The sequence below is a fragment of the Amborella trichopoda genome, chromosome 2, assembly GCF_054954075.1.
Source record: "Amborella trichopoda isolate Santa Cruz 75 chromosome 2, AtrichopodaSantaCruz75HAP2 v2.0, whole genome shotgun sequence".
Taxonomy (NCBI): Eukaryota; Viridiplantae; Streptophyta; class Magnoliopsida; order Amborellales; family Amborellaceae; genus Amborella; species Amborella trichopoda.
Window position 1 is genome coordinate 53759415 of NC_142337.1, and position 25559 is coordinate 53784973.

Below are 25559 nucleotides of genomic sequence, written 5' to 3' on the forward strand. Positions count from 1 at the left end.
ACAGGCCGATGTTGGTCCCGATTTTTTTTCGGAGAGTGTCCTTTTACCTTATGTACCTTTAAACCAGCCTTAACTAGAATCGCCACCCCACTAGTAGGGATCTAACCAACCTGTTCCGATTCTAACCAGCTGGGTGGTTTTGCGAACACTGGCGGTTCCCAAAATCTCTAAGTAACTTAGGCCGGCCATCATCTAGGCGAGGGGAGGGGCCCAGCAAAGCGAACGTGCTCGCGTTTCATTCTCTTCACGGAGAGAAATAAAAATAAATGGAGTACATACTTTTTAGTAGCCTTTACCTTCAACATTGCCGATGGAATGAAAAATAAAGAGAGTTGAGTCAGTAATACAAATAAATGACAATAGCCCAAGATTACCGGAACAAATTACACACAATACAAACAGATGGACCAACTTTGTGCTCATCTTTAATGAACTTGTCCTTCATTTTGGATACGATGAGAGAGAAAAATACGAATGCTTTCTCTCACTTCGTTTCCAATTTTTATTTTATTTTTTTGGCATTTTCCATGGCAGCCAGCCTTGAAACGGCCACCACATACACCGCCCGATGCACCATTCATAAATGAAATAACCAGAAGAGAGAGAAAGTCATGCAAATGAAATGGTGGGTGTAAATAAAATGTCAGGGATATTGTCAAAAATACATAATATGAGAGATATGTAAAAAATGCGGTAAAAGTAAAAAGTAATTGATCCAAGAGAGAGAGAGAGACTGGAGCTTGTAACGAAAACAGAGTACTTGTAGAATAGGAAAGAAAACAGAGTACTTGTAGAAGAGGAGAGAAAGCGAAATGGGTCCGTCTGAATCGTTTTAGATAGAGGGAAAAAAGGGGTTTAGAGGCAAATAAATTTTAGAGAGAGAAAGAGTAAGGGAGACTGATTTTTTAGAGAGCGAGAAACTAAGTGACCAAGTAAATAGGCGTGGAAGTAGAGATTCTGGGTTGAACATAGTTGAGGTCTTTAAGGTTTAGGTATGGAAGTTCAGGTACCATTTCAGAAAGTGGACCCGAAGAAGGACGACTGCTTCTGCAAGGCGTACGCCATCCCTCTGTCCCATAAACAGGCCCTGAAACCGCATTCTTCGTTGAACCCCCATTATATCCAATATTTTCCTCTCTGAAACTGACGGTTTCGCTCCTCTTCCACTTCCAGAACAAGAACACAGACCTTTTCCACCATCTTTTCTTGCTCTTCTTCTCGTCGTCTCTCTGCAATGGCTTCAGAACCTGCAGTTCATGGGCTTCGAAGGTTCTGCCTTCTTTCTTGTACTTCTTGGCTTCTTCAAGAACCTGATCAAGAGAGGCAGCACGAAGTGAAAAATTAGGGAAATGTAGAGAGAGAAAGAAATGGGGGAAGTGGTTTCTAACTAAAAACTAAATTGTATAGAGAAAAAGAATGGGCAGAAGAAGAAGAGGAAGCAGAGAGAGGAGAAGGGAAATGGGGATGATGGGTACCTGAAAATAGTCGATTTGGGGGTCAAAGCCATAGTCACTGTAGTGTTGGGGCTCTGGCATTGGGAATATTGGAGACTTGGTCGTCATCTCCTGATCTCTTTTCTCCAAGACAAAGACGGAGAGACACCAGAAGGAAGGAGATCCCCTTTCTTGCCACGTTTTCTAGAGAGAGAAGCGCTCCTTCTTGCGATAGAGAAAACCAGGAGAGAGAGAGAGAGAGAGAGAGATTTTGTGACGAAATGGGGATCTGGTTCGTGGTATCCTATTATTGTTATTAATTTAATTTAATACAGTCAGGGGAGGGAAGTGAGCAGGGAAAACATATGCTTCCTTTTTGAAGCGGCGGAAGCAGCGGTATTAACGCCAGTGATTGATGAGCGAATAAATGATGTAATTTTTAAAAATCCTCTTGTTTACGAAAATGACAAAAATACTTTTGCTTTTCTTTTTTTTTTTCCTTACAAACAATTTTTTTTTTTTGGGACAGGAGAAATTTGAATGGTTAAATATAATTCCATGGCCTGAGCATGAAATTTATGAATATTTACTATTCATATAAAAAGGTCGGACTCTTGGCTAGTGAAATCAGAGGTTAATCACATGTAAAATCAGAGGTTGAGGTTTATATAAGGTGTCAACTTTATACTACGATGCATATCAAAACTAGTCGAAAATGCAATATCCTTATGATGATATGAAATTCTATTGTTTCCTCCAATTATAAAATTTAAAGTTTTAAAAATGGTGATGATCAAGTATATTTATAAACACTTGAGAATTTTGAAAATGGACCGTCCAGATAATATATTAGAAGATGATCTATTTTTAAGACTATAAATCTTTATTTTTTATGTCTATGAATCTCGAGGTTGAGATGATTGATTTGAGGGTTTCCAGCATAAAAGCAACCTTCTCTAGTGCATTTTTAGCTGCACCTTACGCATGCAGTATAAGGTTGACACTTTATATAAGCTTTTTTCGAAATCAAATAGCTAAGAGTGGGTAAGTGAATGTGTAAAATGCTCAATAAAGTTTTCTCGAATTTTATGAATCATTATTAGCATCCAGATTTAAGATTTCAAATATAATAGCTAAAACTTATCTGACTTTGTGATAAAAATAGATGACTTCATACAATGCATTCCCATTTCTGAAACAAGGGTGACACTCAATACATGGGAAAATTACCCAGGGAAGAGGAGGGAGATTCCTGTCATTTGAATGTACGAATAGGGTATTTAAACGTCAGAATGAAAATATTGGGAGCATAGCATGTGGATCGTATAGTATTGGTGCTCTCTTTGTTAACCCAATAACTTACTTGGAAGGGAGAGAGAGGAAGAGGAGTTTGTCATTTTGTTAAGTAGAAGGGCCCCACATCATTAACGGTCAAAAAGAGAAAGGAACGGCCGCTTTGTCGGCCCTCTCCGCTGTCTTCGAGCCCAACGCTCACGCTCTGGGCTTTTTATTTCGGACATGGTTTCTATGGGTCTGGCGCCTCACCACCATTGAAATGAGTCCTCTTTTGAAAATTATTTTAACAATGAATTTTGGATTTTAAATTTTAGGGACAGAAAATCTAACGAGGATTGACCAAGAATCTTAATATATATATATATATATAAATAAAAGCAATGAGCAAATTCAATTTGAACCTTAGATATGGTCAAAATGAGTTCTCCTTCAAAAACGAATCTAGACCATTCATTTTGTGAATTTCAAAATCTTAGCCATTATAAGCTCAAAATCTTTTTTGTCTTTTTTAACATTGTTCATCTAATGATAATAAAGCAATCCAAAAAATTAAAAAATGAAAAAAATCCTTTTAATGCCTAAATATAAGCATCTCACCAAAATGAACGACCTATGGTCAACAACTGTCAACAAATTAGATAATTTAAAATGTATTATTGACAACTGTAAGAAAAATGGTATATTACATGGTTTACAATGTAAAAATTCATAAATAAAATAAAATATTTAGTTATCAATGTAAAAATTAATAAAATGCGTACAAATTTTGGAAATAACACTTCAACTTTTCAAAAATTTATTTTTTTAGGTTTCTATAATAAATTTAGTAAAAGATATTGTTAGTAGAAAGATGGAGATTTCAAATAGAATAAAATTTATTTTTATTTTTTTTATACCTTTCATATTATTTACAAAAATAATTATACCACTATATACAACAAAAATTTACGGTTATATAAAAAATTAATTTTTTTATTTTTCATTTTTTTATGTCTTTTATATTATTTACAAAAATATTTATATTTATACCAACCACTATATACACAACAAAAATATTTATATTTATACCAACCACTATATATACAACAAAAATACAACACATGCCCAAGGGGATTCAAAAACAACAAAAATATTTATACCAACTATGTAATTATAAACTGCTGATTAATAGACTATATTTACATTTCGTTTTCATTTAATGAAGTTTGAGAATTATCTCATATCGAAATATGGGTATTCAAATTTGGTATATAAATACCTATGCAATATGAATTATAAAATGTGTATAAAAATATTAAGGCAACCTCGCATGTGCGTTTGGACACACATGTGCGTGTGTGAGTGTGCGAGGGGGCACGCTCGCACGTGCGCTCGGACACACATGTACGCGTGTGAGTGTGCGTGGGGCACGCTCGCATGTGCGTTCGGACACACGTGTGCGCGTGTGAGTGTGCGCGGGGCACGCTCGCAGATGTGTGTCGCACGTATGCTTGGACACACGTGTACGCGTGTGAGTGTGTGTGGGGCACGCTCGCACCTGCATCCGCTCGGACACACGTGTACGCGTGTGAGTGTGCGTGGGGCACTCTCGCACGTGCGTGTCATGTGTTACGTGTGTGAGTGTGCGTGGGGCACGCTCGCACATGCGCTCGGACACACCTGTGCACGTGTGAGTGTACATGGGGCACGCTTGCACGTGTGCTCGGACACACGTGTGCGAGTGTGAGTGTGCGTGGGGCACGCTCGCACATGCGTGTTATGTGTTACGTGTGTGACCGGGCTGAACCGGATGGGAACCGGCGGTTCCACTCTAGAACCGGGTCGAACCAGATGGGAACCGGTGGTTCCACTCTAGAACCGGGCCGAACCGGATGGGAACCGGCAGTTCCACTCTAGAACCAGGCTGAACCGGATGGGAACCAGCGGTTCCACTCTAGAACTTGGCGATTCCCGGTTTTCGGTTAGAACCGGCACGGGCACGCGTGTTTCCGAGTCGAACCGGGACTCGCCGTTTTTTAAAACGTTGGTTGTATGAAATCATTGCTATATATATATATATATATATGAAGATATTTGTTTTGAAAAAAAATAAAATATGAATTAATTTTTTTGTATGTGATTGTAATATTGTTGATTTAAATTTTTTGTTTGGATAACCACATGCTTCTGAAGATGCTATTGTAGAAATACGTTCTCTGAAGGACATATTACTATGCCAAATTTGAGTGAAATTAATGGAGTCTTGATAGCCCAATATATGCTTAAAAAAAAAAAAAAAAGAGCACGGTATTTTTTTTGAAAATAAAAAATAGCAAAAAGTAAGGCAAAAGTCATTAAAAGGTTTATAAAAGATAAAAAAGGGATAGAAAAGATGGATCGTTGAAAATTTTGATTCCCGTAAAAGTAAAGGAAAAAGTAAAAAATGGAGCATGTAATAAAAAAAAGTTCCTAAATCACCATAAAAATCATAGAAGTAATATAAATATGTATTTTATATCAATATAACTCAAGGTTTGTATGAGGTGTCTACCTTACACTATACAAGCAAGCGCACCTTTGAATTTTGTCTAAAGATATAGTTCTCCTGCCAGAAACCTTACGATAGCTAGAAATTCATGTTCAACCTTAATTATCAAACTCAAAAAATTATAAACATTACAATTCGAGTAGATCTATAAACACTTGAAAATCTTGAAAATAGAGGGTTTAGATAACTTGTTACACGATGCATTTGCGACTTAAATTTCTTTTTTTATTCTTTATATCTATGTATCTTGAGGTTGGGATCATCAATTGCAAGATTTCTAACTTCGGAGCGCTCGTTTCTATTGGATTTTGAGGTGTATCTTATTTCTATAGATCTACTTGTTACTATTTGATTTTGAGCTGTGTCTTTTTTCTATTGGATTTTTTAGGTGTCTTTTTCTATTGGATTTATATAAATTTTTTTCTTATAGGACAATCACTCCTAACAGTCAAGTCTGAAATCTTGGGGCTTGAGGTTTGTCACAAAAATTTTCATGGACTTTGAACCGAGTCTATTGTTTGAATTATGCAATATTCATAAAATATGTAAGAGTATTTTTGTCATTAGAAATGATATTGTTGATATATTCACTAAAAGACAAAAGTAATTAGAGAGTGAATTTCTAAGAACTTTATTGATAAAAATGGCTTTATATTTTAACGAATATTTCAACATACCTCATTGAGATAACAAACCTATCTTTTGCCTTTTAATAAAAATATCATCATTACCCATTCTAATGACAAAAACACTCTTAATTATTTTATAGGGCAACTAAAATAATTTGAGTATTTCACATCCTTTCTTTATGTAACCTACAGGATTTTATGGGAGTTAACATTAAAATGTCCATGTAAAATAGAAGTTCTTAGAGCATTATAACCATACTTCTACAAACAACGTTACTACCTTATATAAACCGTACGCACAAATGTAATTGGGTCTTTTCGAGTTGACATGAGATAATAAATTGCTCTCTTGTGTAATTCTCCTATTTGTAGATGAGTTAGGAATTTGGGATCCTTATGATTCCCATAAGCCAAACCCTAAATCCCATTTTAATAAAATTATCATAAAACTAACCACTACGAGACTATTTTGATCGGTGTTCAAATTTCTTTTACGATTCATATCTTTTAAACCTTGAATCCTCAGGCATGCTTAAAATAAAGAAATGTTTATGTACTTCCCCGACTAGGCATGCTTAAAATAAAGAAATGTTTATGTACTTCCCCTACTAAGAGATATGTATTTCCCTTCAGTCCGCTGTCTAATTCACTGATTATTTGATCTAGATTTGAGGTTTCATAATATTTTATTTTTTATTTTTTAAAAATAATATGAATATTAGATCTAGTACGTGCCATCATCTCAATGGAGTGCACCGAAAACAAATATTAAAAAATATTTTCGATAAAATACAATAACCAAAATACCATCTAAAATTTTAAAGGGTATTTTTGTTATTTTATTTATTTGGGATATTCATTTTATATGTTTTCCCTATGTGAGTTATAGAGAGGAATGGACATCAAAAACTTGGTGTGAAAATATTTTGTAGAAAAAATAAAAATAAAATAGTGTAGAAGAGTGACATTGTGATTGAGACTATCTCACCCGTCCATTGATAATGAACAATTGGATAGGTGGAGTACATAAGTTTTATACATAAAAAGTATAGAAAGCTTGCCCAATAAAATAAGGGTGCCGTTTGTATAGAACCTAGGCTCTAAACAATCAAATTAAACCCTACCTTCAAATAGTATCAAGAAATGTGGTTTTAACATTGGAAATCTTTGTGCTAGCCTCAAAATATATTTTCATATTAATTTATAAAGTTTAAAGCTTCAAAAATAGTGTAGATTGACATATTTATCAAAACTTGAAAATTGTCAGTTCAAAATTGAGTTACAAAATACACTATTTCCAAAACTTACAATCCATTTTTTTCTCATGTCTATACATCTTGATGTCGAAATGATCAATTTGAAGATATTTGAGCATCAAAACAATCTTTTCTAGAATAATGCAATACACGCATGGCAGGAATGATGGCTTGGGTTTGGAATCTTAGAGGGAAATTATTTCTAAAAGATTGGGTGCATGGATGATGCCGCTTTGTGCATGAACAAGTTGCAATTACCCGAAGCATAAGAGGGAAGGTACTGATTTTACAAAATGCTCGCATGGGCGTACTTTATGGCTATACAACGAAGTGCATCGATGGCGCACTTTATGGCTATATACCAGGGAGCGTTAGTACTTAGAAATCTATTACAAGACAATCGATTATAAAGAAAATATGATATTTTTATGATTTGGGTACTCTTTATAGTAAAGAAAATTGAAAGAGAGATTATTCGAGATTTTTTTAAAAATCATGAAACACTCTCAGTGAAAGATAAAAACTTTATCATGCGTTTGACTGGTAATCTGTAAAGAGATTACCCGAAATTTCTTCAAAAATCATAAAGGTGAAAAATCTATTACGCTCGAGTAATCTTTAGAATCTTTCGCCTTCAGTGTCTTTGCCCTATCCCAGCTAAATAAAATCCTAAACCTCCTACTCGGTCCTCTTACTCAGTTTGCATAGCTGTTCCTTTTTTTCTCTAAGCATGTCCCCACTCACTTGAACCTTAATAACTGGTTTGCATAAGGTCCACCACTTTTTTTAAGCCATTTATTCTCTAAGCCCCTTATTTTCTTCATTCTCTCTAAGCATGTCCTCTCTCTTGAACCCTATTAACTGGTTTGTATAAGGTCTCTTATTCTTTTTACGCCCCTTATTCTCTCCTTCAAGCACCTTATTCTCTCCTTTAGCAACCCTAATAACTGGTTTGCATAAGATCTCCTACTCTCTTATCCTCTCTCTCTGTAACCCTAATAACTGGTTTGCATAAAGTTCCCACTCTCGTTAAGCCCCTCCTTCTCTCCCTTTAGGCCCCTTCTTCTCATCTATATTTTTTTTAAGCCCCTTTACCGTTATGCACCTTCCTCTCATCTGGACTTTTTCTTTTTTTAGCCCCCTTATTCTTACTTTTTCCATTCTCCCTCTCTCTTTACTATATCCATTTTCCTTAGCATATCTATTCAATGAAAAATTAAATAGCACAATTATAATAAAAAAATTCACCCAATATAAGAAATTACACAATACAATTATAATAAAAAATTTCACTCAACATAATCCTCATAAGATATTAGTAAAAGCTCAATTGAAATAAGATATACCTCTTTAGTTTCCTCTAATATCTAAAAACCTCTTTAGTTTCCTCTAATATCTAAAAACTTTTTTTACTCAATTACTGAAGCTGCTTGTAGTTTACTAATCAAATTTCTTCCCATTGTTTAACTTGTATTATAAAGATTTTTAATTTGATAATGCATTTCTCATATTTTTCTTCCAGACATAGCTAAATAGTAACAATGTATTTCCCACATCAAAATACTATCCAAACAATAACAATCCATTTGCAGGTAATGTATTACGCACAGACAATATATTTCCAGATATCCAAACGGCCCTAGGGGAAAAAGAAAAGGACCCGGTTTCTATGCGGCCAAGCCCGCATGGGTAGAAATGTAGGCCTCTCGATGGATTTTTGGACTTAATTTTTAAAGATACGTAATCTCTAACATGGAGATCATGAATATGAAAACATAAATAAATTTTAAGAACTAAAAATAATAATTATAGTAAGAAAACATTTGGATTGTTAATTCCCATTGTTTTTAAATGGAACACGTACTTGGACTACATACATAGTCATGCAGTCTAGTCCACATGAAACAAAATATTTTGAACATTTTTTTTTAACGTTCAGTCCGCATGAAACAATTTTCCAAAAAAAAATATCCATTAATACGTATTAGGTGTGTTTTATAGAAGGCGCCCACAAGTAATGCTCAACTCCAAATGTTGTAGGAAGAAAGCTCTTATGATGACCTGAATACCAGTTTCCACCCCTAATTAAAAAGTTTAGAGCTTCGAAATAGTATTGGATTGAATTAATCAATAAACACTTGAAAATCGTAAAAATTGATGATCTAGATGATATATTAGGAGATGTATTATTTTTAAGACTTAAAATCTTTTTTTTTTAAGAAAAATTCTAGATGGTTAATTGAAGTGTTCTCTAACATTAGAATAATCTTCCTGTCGAATTTATTGTGTGCATCTATTACGTGTACTGTAAGGTTCACACCTTATATACACTTTTCCCATATCATCTTTACCACAAAAAAAAATATCGGTTCTTATTAATAAATATTTGGGTGAGGCTTTTCCATATCATCTTAACCACAAAAAAAATATCGGTTCTTATTAATAAATATTTGGGTGAGGCTTTTCCATATCATCTTAACCACCAAAAAAATATCGGTTCTTATTAATAAATATTTGGGTGAAGCTTATGTAGAAGTAAGATACACCTCCAAATTTTGACTAGAGATGTAGTTCCACTGCTAGAGACTCATGAGAGTGAAACTCTAAATCTTTTTTTCATACAGAAATTTAAAATGTCAAAATAGCACGGATTGAGCATAACTATAAATACTTAACATTTTTAAATAGATACTCGAGATAATTTGTAAGAAGATGCATCATTTTTAAGACTTGAAAATATTATTAATTCTTGGAAACTATAAAAGAAGGTTGAGATGATCAATTGGAGAATTATTAAAATCTTTTTTAATAGGAAAAAGTTTATATAAGGGCGATGCCCTAAACAATCAAACTAAGGCGTGATTTAAAAATTTACAAGAAGATGTTGTTTTGATGCTAAAAAACCCTCAATTCGATTATCTTAGCACCAAGATCTATGGACATGGGAAAAGAAATAGATTTTCAAGTCTTAGAAATAATGTATCTTGTAATGTATCATCTAGATTGTCGATTTTGAAGTTTTTCAAATATTCATAGATCTACACTATTTTTGAATATTTAAATTTTATAATTAGAGATAAAAATAAATTATCACGTCATCATAAAGATCTTTGATAATAAAACAACATATTCTAAAACTATTTGAAGGTGCACTTTATTTTAATTCTTTAAGGCCTCAACCTTATACAAACCACACCTTTTTTAATATCATTATATTTTGGACCCCGTTTGTGTACGGCCAAGCCCACATATGTAGAAATGTGGGCTTATTAATAAATCTGTTTTTGAGATGGATTTTTGAAGCTTAATTTTTAAAGATATGTAATCTCTAACATGGAGATTATGAATATAAAAAAATAAATAAAATTTGAAAACTAAAAATAATAATTCTAATAAGAAAGCATTTGGACCGTTTGTTTTCATTTTTTTTTAAGATGGAGCACCTACTAGAAATAATGAAGATGGATGCTTTACACTTTTTCTGAACCGCATATGTAGAAATGCGGTCCAGCCCGCATGAAACAGTTGTCCTTACTTAAATTCCACGCACCTCATATAAACTTTTTCCTAGATATTTACAGACGCATTTCTCTCCAACAAGTAACGCGGGGATCGACTACCAAAAGCTTGTTCTTCAATGGCGCCTCGCGCCTCTTCCTCGTCATCCCAATGCTCTTTTTCTTCGTCTGAAAGTTACTCATCTGATCATGGAGGTCGACGCCGTCGACTAAGGGTCAAAGAATCGCACAGAATTCGCAAGAAGAGGAGATGTCACACCAGCAAGCGCAGGCGAAGAAGCCCTTCTAGTGATTCCTCTTCATCTCAAGAAATTTACAGGTTTTTCTTTCTCTCTTTCTATTTCAACTAATAGGACATTGTTTATGGATTGTTTTGGGAGTGTGTGTTCTAGGGTTTATACTTTTTAAGTCAGACAAGAAGTTTTGCCCTAAAATTTGTTCAATTTTATTTTTATAGAACTGGTTGGTAAATTAAATAGGGGTTTATTGAATGGAGCATGTTGAGTAGGGAAATTGTGAATAGATTCTGAATATTTTGTCTTATCATTCTATGATTTTTCTTCTCAGGTTGATTTTCCTGCCGTTTATTGGATAATTTATCTGTTTAGTTGCTTATCGTTGAGTTTAGTTTTGTTTAAATTTTTTTTGTATGTGTTGCTTGAGGGGTTGTGGCCTTTTTAAATCGTTATATTTACAAAATTTATTGTGTTTGTGTCTGTGTGTGTTTCTTTATTCATGGTATTTTGCTGATTTAAATTAGTAAATACGGCCAATTCAGGCCTAGATTTGACATTTCATAATGTCATCATGAATTTGATGGCATTAATATTCTTAGGTATTTGATTTCAGGACAATGTGGAGATTTCTTTCCATAAATTAGGACATTCATTTAATGGGAACATTATCAGAAGACCATTTGAAAATGATGCCGTGATATGTTTTATTGTAAACGATGTGAGAAGGAGCATATCTAATAACTAATGTTCATGGCTTTAGCAGTATATCTTATTGGATTTCCGGATTCTTGCAAAATTGTGATTGTCTCACTTCAGTTGGTCATGCATGGTTGGTTGGTTGGTCACATTCCTTGGTAATTTCTGGTGGGATCATTTAGACATCTTCTGGTTGTTTAAGAATCTAGGAATTATCTGTCATTGAAAGAAAATCACAATCATGAATGTGATTGTCTTCTTTATTCTATAAAGTTATATACTTTATAGATTTTGATAGTTAACATCATATGATGAGAAAATATACCATCAAGTTTTACTCAATAGAATTCAAGACAAGACATATCCCCTAAGGCAGAAGAGAGAAAATGAAGGAGGGAGAAAGGAAGGGAAAACACAAGGGAGAAGTTGATAACTTTATAGATTTCTTCTTGTGTTCTGTGAAACACTGCATATGCCTAGGACCATAGAAATCCAGTTACACCAGGGTCCTGACAAAAACATAAGGTGTGATAGAGGAACACAAAAAATAAAAAACGAGGATCAATCAGGTCCCATATTGAAAGAAATAATGAAAGAATCTCAATAAACTCGTGCTCGAGCCTACAAATATGCTGATTTCTTTGCCCCTCCATAATAGTTCAGCCAATTTTGAAGGGAAAAAAGGAGACTGGCCTTTTGGCACACCTGATCACATTAAGGGGTTCTCCCTTGACCGTCATGGGCCAGAGAAAGACTGTGCAAGACTTTGAGCTTAGTAGTTGTGGCATTGGCTGTGGCGGTCATGACCTCCCTATGAACAAGGGGCCATAGAATATCATTCGGATGGCACCCAGATTGTTCCAAATTACATTCCTCATTCGAAAGGGTCTAGGTCAACCGACCTCGTTAACTCGCTTTCATACCATGGATATCCTAGAGAAATTTCCTTCAAGAATGTTTTTCTCTCGCTCTCGTTCTGTGGAGATCCTATAGAACTTTCCCTCAAAAACTGCTTTTATCTTCAGTTTAAATAGGCTGGCTAGGTGCCTTACAGCTGAAGGGTTTCTTCTGTCTGGGCTAAAGGGTTTCTTCTGTCACGGCTAAAGGGTTTCTTCTGTCACGGCTAAAGGGTTCAATTACCAACTATGTAGACCAGGTCTGCAGTACATCGTGTTAGCTCTTTCTCTGTGCTGGATGCTCATTAAAATTAGAATAAGTAACCCTGGTGAAAGGGTAGCGGAGAAGGGAGAAGGAGCTGGTCTGTCCAGTTGTAAGTAAGAGCAAGCATTAGATAAAAATTACATATCACCTTTTTGTATAACAAAGGTGGTATGGCTTATTTGCTCCTTAATGACTAAGTTGTGCGTGACTTTGCTGCTTGTGTGTGTATTGTATTTGGCTACCAAATTTGCTTGTCCTAGAAAACATTAGACTTAAGGCTTGCCTCAGCCTTAAGTAGATGCTGCGAGCTGAATGGAGCTGAGTCAATCCAAGCTTTCAATTTGGATATCTTAATAGATTGAGTGCTTCTAGTGTTCGTTATGGCATTTCTTGTGAAGAAATGAAAGGAGGGTTATTTGATATTTCATTCTAATAAATTTAATGAAGAAAATCAATTTCATAGCTTTTACTGCGTAGAATTAGATAACTATCAGGGAATCGCCTAGGAAGGCATATTTTTATCTCTGGTGTTTATTTGCTTTTACATGAAAGACAGGGTGACCATGCAAAAAGCATCAATTTTGATCTTTAGATCTGCATGCAAACTTGTTCTTGTTTGTCTACTTTGTTTTTGATAAAATTTGTTGATAAAGCAATTTTCTGGATATTGATGATACCTCACCATCAAATGGCAGGAGTGACCATTCGTCCGATGGCAAGCATGAAGAAATGGACCGTTCGAGGAAACACAAGCATGATGACAAACGAAAAAAGGTATCATGTATGCTGCCAAATGTGCAGGGTCAAACTTATTTTAAACCTCCACTTGTAATTAGTTTCTATTCTCTCTGTTAATGCAGATCAAGGACAAGGAAAGAGCCTCAACTCACAGGCACAAAAGCCACAAACACAAGCCGAAAGAGGTAGGCAACTATTGACTTGATTAATTTCCTATAAGGTAGAAAAATAGACATGTACAAAACTGTGTTAAGTAGAGGCACCTCTTGTGATGTTGTGAGGTAAATGAAGATCTTGCTAGGCATGAAATAGTCCTGGTGGGAGTGTGAGACATCCATACAATGAAAAAGTGATGTTTTCTTGGCGGATGTCATGCAATTAGAGCCATCTAGATGTTCATTTGTCCGTGTTTACCCCTACTATTTTCGTTTTAGAAGTCATATTTTCTGTCACAGCTGTGCTCATGCACTGGTTGCAACTCTTAATTAAATCTATGGCAATGCCTTCTAACATTACTTTTTTTTAGATGGTTATTTCTAACCATTCTTTTTATTAATAGTTTACAATTTCCTTTTTGAGTCCTTGATCTTTTGTGTTCAGTGTTACTCTGACACGTCAACTTTTCTCTCATATCATGTGTCGACATGCCCAGACACGTGCTCTCCATGCTGTTTGTATGTGTCGGGTGAATTTTTGCTCCAACACGGCGTTTCTAATATTTTGGCACGTGGTATTGATGTTTTAGTTTATATAAAATGTAGTCAATTTGTGGGGTTCGAACCAATGGCCGTTTTAGATGGTATTAAAAGTAATACCATATACACACACACACACACACACACACATACATGGACAGATGTGTCATATTAGAGTTTTGGGCTGGCATACTAGATGCTTGAGACACGTACTAGATATGACACCCATGTCAGTTTCCATATAACACACTGCTCGTGCTCCAACCACGCTCTCGCTCTGGCTCTCTGTCCCGTACCACACCTGGCTTATAAAGTTCTTATAGGATAATAGTTCCATGTATCTGTGGGATAATATCGTCATGGCTCAAGCTTTACCCATTTACAAAAATTAAGGAAGTTCTATTTAGGAAGTGCCTGGTATTATTGAAAAGATTGAGTTCACGCAGTTTTCTGTATATGGTCCACGGCACCTATTATTTATTGAACGATTGATTAATTTGGATTTCTCGTGATTGATCAAAATTCCCTCTCTCTCTAAATGGGAGTTACCTACTCCATAAAGCCTAACAGGCTATTACATTAGCTCTGTATATATGCTTAAAACTCATCCATACACTTTTCATTACTCTGCCATACTTTTAGTCTGCTGTGCTTGTATGCGTATATATACACACACTTGAAATCTGCTGTCATATTATTGAGGATTTACTTTTGGATGTTTATGTAAGTGTCGTGTATCTTTAGATTAATCTGGTTTCTTTCATATTTCTCAATTTTTTCTGAGTTTTTCTTCTTTTGTGTCGGATAAACTGGGACGAATGTGGACATTAATGATGCAGCCCTTGCTCCACTACCAACTAAGCCAATAACCAAATTATTTTCGGATTTCTCTGTTTGTTACTTGGTTAGTTAATGCTATATGTTGAGTCTACATATATTTGAGGTGCTTATATTACTTGCTGCCTGTTCATGGATGGGCTCTTCGACATTGGAGCTGGGGTCTGCAACCTGGTAACTGGATGCTGGATTGGCTGGCTGGATTTTGTTTTCTGGCTATGGCTTCTCTGGTTATATGGGAGCTACATATAGAAGCAGCAGAGAGAGCGGAGTAGCAGCCCGATACAGCTTTCAAAGGTTTTATATCTTACGCTTCTATTGTTTTGCCAGTGTTTTAACTTTAGGCAGAACTGCTTATGACTGGCTTCTTGGTTGTGGCACCCAGTTCCTTGGTCGTGATAAAGAAGATGATGTACGCCGTAGTGCTGTCTCTGGTAAAAAGGTTGGATCTTTTCTGAGACTTATTATTGTTGCCCTACTTGATTCCAGTTAATAATTAATATTTATTTTTTAATATGCGTGATCCCTGAGAATATGAGATTATCACTCTTCAGATTTTGTTAAAACTTGACAAGTCGAAGGAAGACAAATTGGCAGAAAACAACAGAAACAAATTGCTCAAGTTCTTGAATGCTAGCTATGATTGAACATGAGAGTGATTGAATTCCTTCAGAGTGTCCACTGAAGGCATCGGATTTATGGTTAATTAATTGATTTGAAGAATCTTCAAGTATCCCGGTTCTTCATTCCCTCACTGAAGCCCCGAACATGATCTTGTTCAGAAGTTGGGGCTGATGTAATATGGTAACCCTATCAAGAGGCTTGGTATTGGGTTTCTCTTGTAGTTTTAGTCCTTAAAAATCATACGAGTAACTTGATACTACTGGTCCTGGTGTTTAAGAAGGTTGTATAAGTTGCTATTTTTAAGTTCTTGGCAGATTCGTTCCTCAGTGTTCATATCTTATATTTTGTTGGCCAATTATCATTTTACAGGATGAAAATCAAGTATAGAATCTTGAAACTCATAGATTGTAAGAACCAAGACGCATTCTAGATATTATAAAATTACAACTTTCTTGTGTTGATGACACCAATGGGCCCTCTCTCTTTCTCCCTCTCTCACATGCACACATGGACGGATGCATGCATGCACACACACACACACACACATGCACACACGGATGGATACACCCGTGCTACTGTATTTCTAGGTGTGGATGTATATGCATATGCACAGAGACACATGTATGCATGCATGTATGTATATGATATGGCCCCTGGAGGGGTTTGGTTTGTGGCTCAGAGTTGTGGTAGTGGGGAGACCTCATCCCCAATCCTTGCTTCTGTACTTCATGATCAGTAGAAGGTGGCAGCCCTTTTGTTTTTGGAATTTTTCACTATTTGCTTTCATTTATGCCCCTGTTAAATGGGGGCATAAAGCTTTACAAAAAATGGTGCTTTGGAAGGCACGTTGTAGAACAATGAAAGAACAGAAGGGAACTAAAACTCAAAAATGAGGAAACAAGCTCCAAAAAACGCCGTTAGGTTCCATCGATAATCTCTGTAGCGCCCTCCTTTGCGAGTGAGACACCTTCCGTCGTATATGCTGAATGAGATGCGAATATGCCTACAAAGAGAAGAAATTTGCTCAAAGATGAACTCTAGGCACCGCAAGCAGGTGGAAACACCTGAGGCCCAAGCAATAATATTTTTAAAATCTCCTTCAAGTACAGAGGAGTCGACCCTGTCCCTGTTGTATCTTTTGGAGCCTTCTAAGGGTGTGGCTGCTTTCGCAGTGGTCAAGTCAGTGATATACCGAGCTGGCCTGAGTACTCGAGGAGGGTGTTACTGCTGTGATCTCTGAATAAGCCCTTACAGCCGGTGGGACCGGGGTTGCCAAGGGAGCAACCGTGAAAATTGAGCTTTAACTGAGGTGCCTTCGTGGGTCTACAAAGGGAAGAATGGGAGATCATTGCAGATCTATACACGAATACACGTCTTTGAGGTGTTTATCGTTACAAGCCTGAAGCATTACGGATGATTTGATGCGATTTATAAGGGCCCTGGAGTTGAACTCCCTTCCCTCAAAGATTCTGGTGTTCCTCTCTTTCCGGATGGTCCAGATTGTAGTAGCCACTGTTGCTTGCCACAGAAAAAGGCCTGTTGCCAGGTAAGGCAGAGAGGAAAAATGCTTGGTAAGGTTGGATTACTAACTGTGAAATGTCCCACTGCCAGGTGAAGCTCTGCTGATGTTCTGACCATAACATAAGCATCTGGCCCCTTCGCAATGAAGGAAACGGTGATCGCTCACTTTTTCTGCTGCTTTGCACATGGCACACCTATTGGGTACTATAGATAGGCCCCTACATTGCAGGTGGTCCACAGGTAGGGCCTTTTCAAAGATAGCTATCCAACAAAACGATTGAATTTTTGGCAGGATAGGGTTCAACCATGCTCTTCTAGCTACCGAGTATTGGGGAGGGAGAGGAGAGGTGGGCCTATGTAGAATGCCTTAAAAAGAAGCCACCGAGAGAGGCCTGACGCGGATGGTGATTAAATCATATGATCAGGTCCTTGCCAGGGGGGTATAGGACTTATGGAGCATAGCTAAAATGGAGGTGAAATCGTCTAGTTCGTGATTCTGAAGAGGCCTACTGCTACAGGTGGTTAGATTCAGGGGTGAACCGCCGCCACCACTTCCCCAGCAGTGAAATTTGCAAGATCTGAGGCTTCGAATGCCAAGGCCCCTAGAGTGTTGTGGTAGAATGACTGTCCCAATCCACTAGATGGGGACAATGACGATCATCAGAGCCCGACCACAATAAATCCCTCATCCTTAAGGCCTTGGGCTACAGAGGCAAACATTCTAAAGAGAGACATCTGATATACCGGAATTTTGACATGGTGGCCTTGATGAGGGTTATGCAACCTGCTTGGGATAAGAATATACCCTTCCAAGCTGCTATTGTTTGGTTAAACCTTTTTACAAAAGGGGCCCACAGTTGCTTGTGGGCTTATTGGTACACAAAGGAAGGCTGAGGTATTTAAAGAGAAGGGTTTCGGTGGAGCACCCCAATCTGCCTGCACGGGTTAAAAATGATTGGTGGTCCAAAGTGACCCCAATAGTTTAGACTTTATCAGATTAACTTTAAAACCTGTGGCAAGTTGAAGCATTTATGGAAGACCCACAAGATGTCCATTTGTTGGGATGAGGCACCCCAAGTGTGTATTAGTAAAAATACATGCTAAGACTGTTAAGTATATAATGTAATATAGACACTATGCTTTTATATATATATATATAGGGTTTGTTTAGAGTTAGCAACCCCTCAAAATACAAAGGTTAATGTTAGGAGTTGTGATGAATGTATTTATCAAAAAGATCATTATATTTTGTTTAAAAAATTATTTTAATAGGTAACTTAACCATTAAGCAAGGGTAAGTTTGAAATTTTTACAAAAGTATAATGGTATTTTGGAAGTTAGTGTTCGGGAACTTTATTTGTAGAGTGCCCTTGTCCTTTAATAAAAATTCCAACTTTACCCTTATGGAGATGACAAAAGTACCCCTTATCTTGTAGTGATATTTACAAATACACCCTTAATGAGCAATATATCACAAAAAGTAACTTCTTTTAAAGCGTTTTATCCTGACCAAGCTCTTTGATAGCTTTTGAGATCTCTTCCTCTAGAAAATGCTTCTCTGCGCACTCCAGTTTGTCTTTGGGGGAGGGTAAGGAAGGAAAGGTCAAGGAGGGTCTAGGTGAGGGTTTGAATCCAAGCAGCTTCTAGAGAACCTAGTGATAACCCTTTCTATCTCCTCAGTCGGGCTGTAGGAACAACTACCCATTGATAACTGAGATATAATATTTTCCCTACACCTCAGGTTGGCCGTGATATGAAAGAATTTGTTTTTTTGGTCCCCGAATTGATGCGCCATTTAATCGTCTACCTTATGTACCGGAAGATCTCTTTCTTAAGCACTAACTGGTAGTCGATCTTTGCTTGGGTCCTTCTATCTCTTTCCACAATAGAGAACTCCCTAACCTCTATTAGGGAATCAAGATATGAATGAGCAAAAGGATCTCTGTTTTGATGGCGTCAAAGTTTCCTAGGAGGCCTCGGCTCCAATTGATGAGAGAGCACTTGAGCAACTGAAGTTCTTTAAGAGCCGAAACCCCGACCACTACAGCTTTCCACCATTGTGTAACGAGATTCTGAAGGTTGGCCTCTTCTAGTCATGACAATTCAAACCTAAAAGGGTCTTTTGCCTACTGGCCCAGGGAATGTGTCAAGAAGGATGGGCCAGTGATCAGAAGTTGGTTTTGGAAGGGTCAAGGAATGGGATCCTGGGAATAGCTCTTTCCTCTTGGCAGAGATGAGGAACTGATCAAGCTTAGACAGGGGAGGTTTGTTGGTATGGCTGGACCAAGTTAAACTTGTGCCATTGAGAGGGGTTTCAATTAGACCTCTCATGTGGATGAACTTTGAGAAAGCCGTAATGGCACTCGTTAAGGTGTGATTCCTATTCCTTGCAGGGGTCCATTTGATGACATTGAAGTCACTTCCTGTACCCCAAGGTTGTGGGGAGGAGGGGGATGCAGGATTTTATTCGTCCCATAAAAAATGCCTAAGATTGTTTGAGTTGGGGCTGTAGATTGCAAAGAAAGACCATATAGTCCCATCTGAGACTCTGGAAAAGGTGGAAACGGAAAAGGACACAACCTTGTCATACATGCAATGGTGGAGGCTTAGTTCCAAGATAACCCAAATGCCTCCCTAATTCCCCTACGAGTCGAGGGTCTCCCACTAACATGGTTTGCAGGCCCATACTTTGCAGACTACAAAGAGATTTGGTTGGGGTTACTCAATGTTCAAAAATTTGGCTGCCCGATCGCCTAGGCAAAAAAAATTTCAAAATGCCTAGGTGCAGTTTGGGCGGGTGCATTAGGCGTTTTTGCTTTTGGGCTAACGCCTAGGCGGTTTGGTGCTGCCTAGGCGCTATTGTCTAAGTACCGCCTAGGCGCTGCCCCGTGACACCTTGAGGGCGGCTGCAAAAACCCTCGGGTGAGGGTAAAATATGTAATTTTTCCCCCCTAAAAAGGGGGAAAAGGGTTTTAGGGGGTATTCTAAACCTCCAATAGAAAATCCGTGGCCTTTAGGGTGAGAAAACCCCCTCAAAAACCACTATTTTGTGATTTATCGAAAGATCGATAAATTTTTTATTTTTTCTATTTCTTTACAAAACAAAGACAATAGTTCGTGGGTGGACTTCTAGTTTCCTACAATGACATTTGGGATGTCAAGAATTTTAATGGCTTACAACTTACAAGTTAGTAAGTTACAATCTCTTTGAGACTTGTATGATTGTCTCGTTCGTCAATATGTTATGTGATTGTACTCATTGTAGTATTTTATTGTTGTACTGTTATGTTTTCGTCTATTTAATGATCACAAGGAGTTGGGGCTCTAAAATTGCCTTACAAACACCCTAACCATGCCCTAAGAACTCCTCTATTTTTTATGTTTGGGGTTGGGGGGGGAGGGGGGGGTGGTGTTTGATTTTGGTGAGGGCACCCTGTCCCTGGGCGTTGCTTAGGCGGCCAGACACCCAAACCGCCTAGGTGCTCGAATCCCTTTTTTTGAACATTGGGGTTACTTCATCTCAAGGATGGCTAGGACCTAGGGAGAGAATCTATGACAAAAGGCTAGCAGGCCCTCGCTTTTCTGGTATTACACAGGTTCCATATAAGGATCTTCATACATGAGAAAAGCATGGGTTAACAGGTGTCGAGGACTGCCGTGGGTGCAGGCTTTTAGAGTGCAGCAAGCCTAGAGGGGTGTGAGAGGAAGAATTGGGAACTTCTATTTATAATAGACACCAATGGAGAGGTTGTGAACCTCTCGTGATCCTTTTCTTGGTACCTTAATTCTTTTAGAGGGGTTGGCTCTGAGGAAGTCACTTATGTCTGTCTCTTCTCCATCATGATGCGTAGATACCTTTTGATTCTATATACTCAAGCAAATTTCTAATTTGTAGTAAGTATCACAGAGTCTGGAAGTCCATGCCTCCCTACTGGGGATGGAGGAGGCCACGGGGATTGTGCTGCGTCCGCAGTTCAGCATAGCATTAGCCTCGGGAAGGTGAAGAAAAAAGAACTCGAATGAAGGATAGAAGACAGATACTGATCAAGCTAAAGAGATTAGGCATGATGAGATTTTCTTAGGACTTTGCTCTATCAAACCTCTCAATTTCCTCTTGAGTCTGCGGAGTAGTAGGATTTCTCCTTAGGCTCTCTTGAGGATTTATCAGAGTAGTAGGAAATAGCTGGGTATTCGGGGTCATTTATGAGTGATGGGCCTTGTGTAAGAGTAGATTGATACCCCAATGGCTTAGGATGAGTCCCATATGGTGCTCGAGGTGGTGATGCTTCATTTGGTATGGTGTTGGGGACTTGCAAGGAGCTTAACTGTGTCAAGTGGGATGAGTAGGCTGGCTTGGGCTCTAGGTGGATGACTGAGAAGTTGCAGAAGGGGGGGGGGGGGGGGATTGGAGATAAGACGGAGCTCCATTGGGAGTGGGGGAGGGTAGTGAGTTATAAGGGTGTAGATGAGGCAACAAGGGGGGGTATAGGGGATGGGGTTAGGGTCGGGGTGGGAATGGGTTAGGTTCGGTCCACCTCGATCCGACTCGGTCTAAGTTATACCCAAACCCCGGTTTGGGTCTAAGTCAATTAGATCGGATTCGACCCGATCCTACCGGGTCGGGTTTATAAATAAAACATATATAAAAATTTATAAAAATTAGCTTATATATTTTGTACTATATAATTAGTATTACCTGACCAGACCCGACCCGACCTGACAGGATCCAAGTCAGACACGGACTCAGATTCAGACCCAATCGAGTCAAGGTCAAGTGGACCTAGATTTGACCCATTGGGTCCATTGTTTGGATCCAGACCTGCACCTGGTGCCCCTAGCTTAGTGGGCCTCCCAGCAGTTGACAGGGGACTGGAAGTTGTAAGCTCTAAAGAAGTGAAGGGAGGAAGCAGGTAAGACATGTGGAGGGGTGTTTGGGGATGGGGTGGGGGCTTAACCATCGCTTTGCCGAGTTGGTAAGCTGGAGTCCTCCAACCAAGGGCAGGTAGATGGGGTGATTGGCCAGGAGGTGAAGATGTGGGCAGATCAGGGATATGGCAGCAGAAGGGACTGAAGAGGAAGTTGAAGAGAGAGAGAGAGAGCGGAAGGGGGCGGTGAGGGAACTTCAGAGGGAGGCAAAGAGGGGAGGTTACGCTGTAGGGGAGAAGCAAAAGTAGGTGAAGAGAGAGGCCAGGTTGAGGGAGGAGGCACAGTGGAAGGCAAAGAGAGTGGCAAAAGTGGAATAGACATGGGTCGGTTTGGGAAGGGCCGGTAAAATGGGTTGAGAAGATACTGGGAGGTCCAACACAGGAGCAAATTTGATGCATATTGACTCTGACCTAGTGTGGGTTCATGAAGTGGCTCCTTGCAAGGAGAGTTGTCGGATTCTTCTGATGAGTGTTGGGGAGGTAGGAGGGTAACACTCATAGAGTTACCTGGGGGGGTCCCTTCTCACATTGAGCATACTGCCACCTTGGGAAGGGTCATCAACATACATCATGTGAGTAGATGCAGCGGGACCTTCTAGAGATGAGGGGGGGCTAGTGGAGGGTGGGGCTTGAGGGCAATCTGAGCTGTTGGGTGGGGGAGGGAGGGGCATGGGAGGAGGCATGCCAGATGATACCTGATGGACCGTGCGATTTAGGGGATGCATGGGGGGGTTTGGAGTACACTAGGTTGGTGGGGGAGGTAGGGAGATTATCACTGTTGATGTTACGGTAGTGGATATGATAGACGACAACAGCCGAGATTGGAGAATGGGATTGCGGAAAGTTTGGAAGTGATGGGGGACTGCTGGGAACAACTGGCGCCAATGGAGACTGAGTCTGAGAGCCCAAGTGGGACAAGGTGGAGACTGTCCACTGGTCTGCCCTTGTGCACTGGAACTGATTGGCCCTCAGGCCCAGAGGATGGGTATGGCGAGGTTGAGACACATGGCGTGGAGTGTGCTTGAGGGGGGTGGCGGAGGCTCATGATGGGATGTTGTGGAGGGGGCTAGCATGGATTGAAGGGATGAAGGATCCATGTGATAGAGTGGGTCTGATTTCTAGAGACCACCAGATTAGAGTTGAGGATCTGGCTCTGTACTCTCGAGACCACCACTTTAGCTGTTCTTTGTTGCAGATTTAACACTGGTGAACTTTTCTGAATATGGGGTGGGTTATTGGGTTTGTGTTCGGTCCAGAGGTGCTGAGCTGTGGGATTGATATTAAATGTTGGATCTTGTTTTTTCAATCATGTGCCTGCCATGGGGATCTTTCTTTGCTCAAGGGCACAAAACCTAGTGGAGCCAGAAGATCCTAAGGTCACCAAGTGTTGTTGGTTACCAATTGGATGAAGAGATCTTGTCAGAGACAGCATTGTAGTTAGCACTGTCTGCAATAGGAGTGAAAGTACGAAGCTGTCTGGTTTGATGATTAAATATATGATAATAAGAATGATTCTCTTTGTGTACCTGTACATATGCATATGTTGCTGCCACCGCCTGGGGCAGGCATGCACGCACGCACACATGTGTCTATATGTTTAGGAAGGTCTAAACTTTTTGTTGGTTACCAATCATTTCCATCTCCAAGTTGCAGGGGAAATGACCCAAATGGTGCCTCACCAGCAGAACCTAGGTCTTCATTTGGGTTCCCACTCAGGAGCAAGGTAAGGATTAGGCACCAGACCCCTTCTTGGGTCTAATTTTTATATTGGGATCTCTAGACAAGTCAATGCTGCACTAGGGTTGCCTTCTTGCTGAGAGGTGGGTAACCTAGATATTTTTTGAAATTTGATGAAACTAGTAGAGTAGTAGGTCGATTGTTCGTTTTGCCATAGGTTGTTGAAGAGGAGGGGGTCTGTGCTGGAATGGTAAGGTGGTGTTCTTTTTCACATTGAAGTTTCTAGGGTTGTACCTTTTCTGTTTGGCTTTTGGGGCGACTTTCAGGTTCTCATGGTTTATTGACCATCTGGGGCACTTTTATTTTGTGAATCATCCAGGCATTTATCATTCCTTGTTTGTGGAACTAAAAGTGGTCATTGCCTTCAGTTCATTGATGTGAGGGGGAGCATGCGGTGGGCGTTGGGATTTTCTTGCATTGCACTCAAATTCCAGTCATAATGTGCATCCAGTTTATGATGGCTGAGCTTGTTCCGAGTCTCTTGAGAAGTTGAAGGTGGTAGAATTTAGGCAATCATATATGTTTGTGAAGGTTTTTGGCTACAGGGTTGGGTTTTTGATTTATTGAACTGCAGGAGGACCTTGGAAAAGTAAAGGAGAGTGGCAATTGATTTGGGCTTTGTGGTTGTGGGATGGGCGATAATTGATGTTCACCCCCCCATATGGGGGAGAAGATGGTGGGGGATATGTTAATGTGATGCATTGAGGTGGAAGATTTTTGTATTCTCGAAGTTGTATTTTGTATTTCTTAGATCGGATGATTTTTTCGATGGCTCTGATATTGTGCTTTATAGGGATTTTTGTTGTTTTTTGTGGCAGCAATATGACATCGAAGGTCAACATAGTATTTAATCCGTTGGAGAGTGACCTAATGGTGTTTGCTGTCATATGCATATCTGACCCAGTTTTTTTTTTGAATTAAGCTTCTTCTCAAATAGGGTTTTGGCTTTTATGGAGTATCACCACAGTGGTGGTAGGTTGATCCATGGGTTAAAGCAAATATAACATTTATAATTTTGGAGAAGAGCAAAGTATTATGGGAAAATTTTCTATACTTCCCCGCTATTTGTCTTATATATTTCCCCTTCTATCTGGCTGACCATTTAGTTGAGGTTATTTCTCTAAATGTACTGATTGATCTAGATTTGACGTCTCAAATTTTTTTTTTTAAATTTTTTTGGTAGTCTCAAAATATTTTTTTTTAACTTTTTCTAGTAGTCATATGAATACGAAATTTGGTACTTGTCATCATCATCTCAATTGGGTGCATCTAAAGAAAGTATTATTTTTTAAAAAATAAAAAATAAACCAAAATACCTTTGAAACTTCTAAGGATATTTTGGTTATTTTATTTTACGAGGATTGTTTTTGCAGGTGGAAGTTTAAGAGGGTAGTTGATGCCAAATTTGGTATCAAAATGTTTGTAAAAAAATAATTAAAAATAAAATAGTGTATGGGCGTGATGTTTTTATTGGGGCCATCTCAATTGTCCATCCAGATTGGACGGTTGAGAGATAGAAAAGCATAGAAGATGTATATGGCAGGAAGTATATAAGGTTTTCCTAATTATTATTACAAATGGAGAACACGGGTGTAAAATTTGAGTTCTTCACCGTGACTTTTTTTTCTCTCTACAATTTTCCCTGAAACTTCTATATAACAGCATCATCAATTTTAAATTCTAGATAAGATCTACCCTCTCATTCCATTTTTATGCACATTCAGCAAACC

The 25559-nt window shown here is 38.5% G+C and overlaps 2 protein-coding genes across 3 annotated transcripts; one reads left to right on the top strand and one right to left on the bottom strand.

Moving 5' to 3' along the window:
• Window positions 1-279: 279 nt before the first annotated feature.
• LOC18431468 (uncharacterized) lies at window positions 280-1770 on the bottom strand. The gene is made up of 2 exons (XM_006841593.4): window positions 1476-1770; window positions 280-1310 (listed from the first exon to the last, which is right to left on the bottom strand). The coding sequence occupies exons 1-2, from the start codon at window positions 1560-1562 to the stop codon at window positions 921-923; spliced, it is 477 nt and encodes a 158-aa protein (XP_006841656.2). The 5' UTR covers window positions 1563-1770; the 3' UTR covers window positions 280-920.
• Window positions 1771-10740: 8970 nt separating this feature from the next.
• Window positions 10741-16112, top strand: LOC18431467 (uncharacterized). Of its 2 annotated transcripts, none has more exons than XR_016049602.1 (6): window positions 10741-10978; window positions 13448-13526; window positions 13613-13675; window positions 15180-15319; window positions 15408-15464; window positions 15577-16112. XR_016049602.1 is itself a non-coding variant. In XM_006841592.4 (6 exons), the coding sequence occupies exons 1-6, from the start codon at window positions 10779-10781 to the stop codon at window positions 15667-15669; spliced, it is 537 nt and encodes a 178-aa protein (XP_006841655.2). In that variant the 5' UTR covers window positions 10741-10778; the 3' UTR covers window positions 15670-16112. The 2 variants fall into 2 exon arrangements, 1 of the variants encoding a protein (XP_006841655.2); XM_006841592.4 differs by having other exon boundaries at window positions 15275-15319.
• The last annotated feature ends 9447 nt before the right edge of the window (window positions 16113-25559 follow it).

Bases quoted from the DNA above. Each gene is read 5' to 3' on its own strand.
- LOC18431468 (XM_006841593.4), bottom strand. From the start codon at position 1,562: ATGACGACCAAGTCTCCAATATTCCCAATGCCAGAGCCCCAACACTAC. The intron at 1,311-1,475 runs GTACCCATCATC...TCTCTTGATCAG, and splicing joins CCCAAATCGACTATTTTCAG to GTTCTTGAAGAAGCCAAGAA.
- LOC18431467 (XM_006841592.4), top strand. From the start codon at position 10,779: ATGGCGCCTCGCGCCTCTTCCTCGTCATCCCAATGCTCTTTTTCTTCG. The intron at 10,979-13,447 runs GTTTTTCTTTCT...ATCAAATGGCAG, and splicing joins TCATCTCAAGAAATTTACAG to GAGTGACCATTCGTCCGATG. The intron at 13,676-15,274 runs GTAGGCAACTAT...AGCTACATATAG, and splicing joins ACAAACACAAGCCGAAAGAG to AAGCAGCAGAGAGAGCGGAG.